At 36.7% G+C, this 6429-nt stretch overlaps 1 protein-coding gene across 1 annotated transcript; it reads right to left on the bottom strand.

The window, feature by feature from the left end:
• Positions 1-3887: 3887 nt before the first annotated feature.
• LOC127964511 (NAD(P)H dehydrogenase [quinone] 1) lies at positions 3888-6146 on the bottom strand. Its single transcript, XM_052564731.1, has 6 exons — positions 6019-6146; positions 5745-5912; positions 5466-5596; positions 5250-5363; positions 5047-5148; positions 3888-4275 (listed from the first exon to the last, which is right to left on the bottom strand). Exons 1-6 carry the CDS (start codon positions 6020-6022, stop codon positions 3976-3978), a joined length of 819 nt encoding a protein of 272 aa, XP_052420691.1. The 5' UTR covers positions 6023-6146; the 3' UTR covers positions 3888-3975.
• Positions 6147-6429: the final 283 nt, after the last annotated feature.

Below are 6429 nucleotides of genomic sequence, written 5' to 3'. Positions count from 1 at the left end.
ATAAATTAACTAAGATCACGCATATGGGGTGTACATCAAAAAACATCTTTCACCTCCAGAAAGAAGCACGGCTGTGAAATATGCACATGTGGTGAGTGCCATCATGTGAGGAAAACAGACTTCAGGCCACGCCATTGTGTTCCAGGTGGTTCCAGTTTCAAGCCTCCCAAGTGTGCATTCTCAGTGCCATGCAGGGCTGAATGCAGTGGGGGATGGACCAGCACTCCATCTGACATCAGGAGCTCATTTGCTGGTTATTTTAACTCAGTGGCACAGTTTATTGAAGATGGGAATCTATTCGACTTCCAGTTTGTGCTATTTACGGAAACTCATCGTCATTGGTGTTAAAAAACAGTGTAAACTGATTAATGTTGTTCTGTCTGACTCAATAAGCTTTGCATTGTAATTAGATGCAGTCTGAAACGTAAAGATGAACGCATTTATTGTATGGAAAATAATGACATAATATCTTTTTTTGTCTTGTGGAACATGAGGTGTAATTGATGACAGAATTGTAATTTTTGTATAAATAATCACTTTATAACAGTGTTGAAAACAATGAATAACTGAAATAACTGAAAACAAAAATGTTTCCATTATTTGTCAGAAATGTCCTCATCTTTTGTCCTTTGAATAATCAAAATTACAAATTTTCTATGGCTATTGTCACTTGACTTTCTAAAAGATCAAAAAAAATCACCATCAGGATCTATTAAATGAAAGACATGAGTTTAAATGACTTCATCTAATAACCCTGAGGACAGAACCCAAAATCAGGTCAAGCTTCCACGTTTTTCCCAGAAGGACAGTCTCTTTAGTGAGGAAGCTCCTTTGATTTACCGCAAACACATGGCGGGATACTGTGTGTCGGATTGAAGTCTCTAATTGGATCCTTGTTTTGGGTCATGGAAACATGATAGAAGTGATTCCTTATGGATTGTGCACTGAAAACAGAACAATCCCATCATGTGCTTTACATCTAAATCTAAGATGCATTTCATCCATTGTCAAAAACCAAATAATTGATCAATGTTCACAATCAGTTTAATTCTATTAGTGGTCTTTGGGAATTTAACATATAAACTATTGTTATATCTGTTCTGTTTCATAACTAACTAGAATCGATCAATTTGCTGCTGTTCCAACCAACCAAGAATGATTTGTTCAACCCAAGCTAATGAATAATAATGTGCATTTGATCAGATATAACTGCAGTACAAGATTATGAGATGCATTATTTGAATGCTTGGCTAAAGAGATGTGTCTTTAATCTAATGTGTCTGAACCCAAATCATTATCAGTAAGGCTATTCCAGAGTTTGGAAGCCAAATGCAAAAAGCTCTACCTCCTTTAGTGGACTTTGCTATCCTAGGAACTACCAAAAGTCCAGAGTTTTCTGACCTTAGGGAGCGTGATGGATTGTAACGTGGTAGAAGGCTAGTTAGGTACACAGAAGCTAAACCATTAAGGGCCTTATAGGTGAGTAAAAATATGTTGTAACTTATACAGAACTTAAGAGGTAGCCAGTGCAGAGACTGTAAAAATTGGGTAATATGATCATATTTTCTTGACCTGGTAAGGACTCTAGCCGCTGAATTTTGGACTATCTCTAGCTTGTTTATTGAAAATGCAGGACAACCACCTAGCAGTAAATTACAATAGTCCAGTCTAGAGGTCATGAATGCAAACTTGCTTTTCTGCATCAGAAACAGGGTAACATGTTTCATAGCTTTGCAGGGTTTCTAAGATGGAATAATGCTGTTTTTGTAACATGGGAAATATGGTTTTCAAAATACAAGTTGCTGTCTATTAAACACCCATATTTTCAGCCTTGTTCTGACACAAGAAGCAAGTCATTTGTAATTTAAAAAGTTCAGTTTTTGTGATATGGTGGGGCCTGAAACATGACTGAAATGCTTCATAGGGATTTTTTATTTTATTTATATTTTGTAAGAAGGAGCACAATTGAACAGACACAACCTTTTTTTAAATTTTAGACATAAACAGAAGATTTTAAATGGGTCTGTAATTTGCCAGTTAATTTGGATCTAGTTGTGGTTTCTTAATAAGATATTTAATAGCCACGAGCTTGAATGGTTTTGGAAAGTGACCTAAAGATAACAATGAGTTAATAATACTCATTAATACTTCATAAAGCCATTACTATATTGTAATAACTATTAAAGTCATTAAAATATCCTGTGCATTTAAATGCTAGACTTGCTTGTGGTCTGCATGTTAGAATTTTAAGAATGACTGTTATGGACTGACACGTCAGGAAAGGTGTGGTGAATGCGAAAAACTGTACTACACCCAGGAGACTGTGCATCAAGACTGTCACCTAAACCACAAATGCCTCCCTTGCAGAGCCCACATAACAGTCTTGACTAAAAGCGGTCAACCGTCAACAGACAATGATTTATAATCCAATCGTAACTGAAAATAGTTCTTAAAGTGTATTTTTACATTCAAGCATTTTCTGCATTTAGCAACTTTCAATATAGGGACCAAGCAATTAATCACAGAGCCAATAATATTCATAATATACAATGCCAGGTTTAGTATAAAGTGATTTAGTAGTTTTGGTTTTTAGGTATTTCTAAGCTTTTTTTTTTTTTTACAGTAATGTTAGTACTTCCACTTAGTTGACAGTTACAATTTTTTTCATCTAATATGTAGATTTTATCTCAATTAATAAAACTATTTTAGTTAACATCAACACTGGTCTTGTATTGTGTAACTAGACCACACCTTGAACATGGGATATTTTAGCATAAACTCAATGTCACCACAAGAGGTCACTATGCAGGACTCAGGAGTTTTTCTGTCAAATAAGGAACGTTTGTAAAGGAATACTGAACTCCTTACTGCACAGCATACACGGCTTTTAAAAATAGTATGCGAACAACGTAACAAAAAATTAAATGGTTAATTGGGACAACGGATGAAAAATAGCTTTTGGGCTAATTCTGTTGCATTTACAGTAATGTTAATGTACACTGTACATTTAAAAAAATGTTTATTCTTCCAACTAGAGCTGAATAGCAAGGAAACTAATAAAGTTAAATATACTCCGTTTCAGGGACTGCATGGCTACCGGTTTCCATATTACTCATCACCATTTGGATTTTTTTGTTTAATGCACTTTAAAAATGCAGTCAGAATTCAAAACATCTACAAACATCTGCAGAGTTTTTCTGCAGAAAAGGACATGCCCCTGGAGGAATTTCTACAGGAAATGGGAAAATAAGAGCACAGGTGGGACAAATACCCTTTGGAGAACAAATAAACCCAATTTGAGTCCTGAATAAATGTGCCATATTAAAGATGCTGATCATTCTGAAACAGAACACATTTTTTATATTTGGTGCCTTAGAAATGGTTTGATAAGAGTCCCTAGGGGAGACCACTGGAGGAACAAGAAAATATAGAAATCCTTGACTAAGGAGCACAAAATTAACTTGTCTTGGTTTCTAAATGCCCCATTATTACATTGAGGTATAGTTCACAAACCGAACCAAAAAGGTCATTCTCACCCTCATGTTTTTCCCAAACCTGAAAGACATTGGTTAATCTAGCAATTCCTGAAAACAAACTAAATATTTAGTGAATTCCAAGAAGTCTGTCCCTCCATTAAAAGTACATGAACAAAACTTAATCCTAGAAGCTTGTAAAGGCAGTCTACATTGAGCAGTTAATCAAACTAGTCTATCACCTAAACTCAATTTTAGTGTTCCAAATATTAAACTGATTTTCAACATGTGGATGAAACAATTACAACATTCACTTTGGGTACACAAACCCTACAACTTAATATTTAAATCCCTGATCTATACATATTCTCTTGTAGATCAGTGCATTTATATATAAATAACCAAACAAAACGCTTCCAAAACATGAACAATTTATTCATGTCTAAAATTCAGCTTTGAGACGTAAAGACATGAACATTGGAGGACAGCATAACATCAGGTCTCACACTCCAGCTTTCATCTGGTTGTGGGGTGGAAGAGGTTTCTCCAGGTGGTGGCCCACAGTGAGACCAAAAGGAGATTCAGCCTGTTTCTCCCGGACTTCAGGCTTCAGCTGAAAGCCTTTCCCTTCATCGAAGACGTCTACAGGTGGGAAGGAGAGAGGTGCCTCATTTAGGAGACCATGAAGACGAGCCCGCCAGCCTTCCAGCAGGCCTTCACGAGCCTCAGGAGAGAGAAGAGTGGGAGCCCAGAAGATCTGAGGGGCAAGGACCTGGAAGCCACAATAGTTGAGGACCCCATTCTACAAAGAGAGGAAAGTTGCAGGTTTGTATGAAATGCAAACTCAATTAATGCTACATTCCCAGAGTTCAGTGCTTTGCCCTTTATGAAGACAAGAGTTGAGGAAAACCTACAATTAAAAAAAAAAAAAAAAAAAACTGCATTTTTGAAGAGCCATTTATACGGATGGTCACAATTAAACCAGTGCAAAGAATCGATGGGAGTAAAGGGTCCATGTACCCTTTGAAATGCTTAATTCTAAAGGGGCCCTTTGAAGTCCCAGGTTAAAACAACTTCCATAATGTGCGTAGCACAATTTTTGCACTAATTTTGCATTTAATATACTTCTTGATTTAGTACATAAAAGAACAACTTCGTGTACTCGACTGCCATTTTGGGACACCATGAATAAACAAATGCACTTTTAACAGACCTCTGAATTTAAAGAATTTTAGTTAGTAGTACAATTGAACTAAACTTTCATAAACTAAAGTGCACAAGTGATGACTCTACTCAACTGCAGGTCACTAGTTGATCTTAAGTACTAAAATCACTTTTAGTACATCAAGTACAAGATTTGTGCGCAACAAAAAGCACTTAGTGCAGTACATTATAGAAGTGTACCTTTAACATGGGGTGGCCAGTTTTGAGCACTTCAGTTTGGAATAACCCTTTAATATCGTGACTATGATCATTCTCATTCCCAAAGCACCTTTCAGAAGTGGAATTATCCCATTTGGAACAGCATAACTATGACAAGTTAAGAGGAAAAGAGGGAGAATGAATTTCTTACTTGAATTGGCCACAGAGTAACATTCATGTCTCCATTGATTCCATTGGAGCTGAACATGGTCTCATTGGAACCAGTAGTGAAGGATAACATGGCTTTCTTGTCCTGATATGAAATAAACACTCAAATTATACCAATATCAACAGCCCACTCAAATTTCATTAAGGAACAGCCAACATTTGGGGTGTATGATGTGCAGGCCTCACCCTGAAGACACCCTCACTGTAGCGCTTTTCCAAGGTGTACGCAAAGCCAAGCGTTAGAACCCGGTCCATCCAGCCTTTCATGATGGCAGGAACAGAGAACCAGTACATGGGAAACTGCAAGAAATTGACAAAAATGGTCAAGACTCAAACACCCCAAAAGGGGGAGAAGATATACATTTAAGATAACCCCACACACCACAAGAGAAAGTGTCATACTTGAAAAATAACCAGATCTGCTTCTTTCAGTTTCTTGTGCTCATCTGTGATATCAGAAGATAGTCGCCCCTCCTGCCAGGCCAACATGGTCTCATTTCCATAACGAAAATGCTCTGGGTTCTTTGGTGGACCTGGATAAAGAGAAAGAAAAAAAAAAAAGAAAAAAAAAAGAGAAGGGGGGGGGGGGGGGGGGTCGTGTATTTACTGCCACGGAGTTAAGATAAAGCACTAGTTCTTAGTTTAATATCAGCTAAACGAACAAAACACTGCCTCCCACACCAGTAATATCCTCCTTTGTAGCCGTGGCCTTAAACTTCATTTCATACAGGTCAGACACAAGCACGTTACAGCCCTGTTTCTTCAGCGCGTCCACAGCAGCGTCTTTAACAGCCGCATTGAAGGAGCCTGCGCTCTGGTGCGCGTACACGATCAACACTGTCTTTGCAGCTGAAAAAGAACATTAACGGAAGAGACCACACAAACAAAATAAAGCGAAACAGAACGGTGCGAAAAAAACCGAAAATATCAAGAACAACCAGAACAAAAAACGTACCCATGTTTCTCACCAACAAACCTCAAAGCATCCACTAAACACCAAGCCAACTGTGAACTTGTTTTAAAGTGACAATCACCTGTGCACAGCTGAATCATTTTACTGATCAATTAGTGCTGGCAGGCAACGCACAAACATTTTTATGTCATAAATAAATACATTTCTTCACGGTTTTTCAACGGATTAATTAATATACTTATATATATATATATATATATATATATATATATATATATATATATATATATATATATATATATATATATATATAAATTATATTAAAACATTATATATATTTATATATATAAAGAAAGATTTTTTTTTTCTTTTAACAAAAATAATTACCACTTCGTTTTTACCACTAGATGTCAACATCCACCGGCAACTGAAGCTACAGATGCATCTACTTCT

This window comes from Carassius gibelio, chromosome B9, assembly GCF_023724105.1.
Source record: "Carassius gibelio isolate Cgi1373 ecotype wild population from Czech Republic chromosome B9, carGib1.2-hapl.c, whole genome shotgun sequence".
NCBI classification, from domain to species: domain Eukaryota; kingdom Metazoa; phylum Chordata; class Actinopteri; order Cypriniformes; family Cyprinidae; genus Carassius; species Carassius gibelio.
Note: the sequence above shows the minus strand (reverse complement) of the source record. Positions and strands in the feature narration are given on the sequence as shown.

Bases quoted from the DNA above. Each gene is read 5' to 3' on its own strand.
- LOC127964511 (XM_052564731.1), bottom strand. The intron at 5,597-5,744 runs GTGTGGGAGGCA...CTCTTTATCCAG, and splicing joins TACAAAGGAGGATATTACTG to GTCCACCAAAGAACCCAGAG. The intron at 5,364-5,465 runs GTATGACACTTT...AATTTCTTGCAG, and splicing joins CAGATCTGGTTATTTTTCAA to TTTCCCATGTACTGGTTCTC.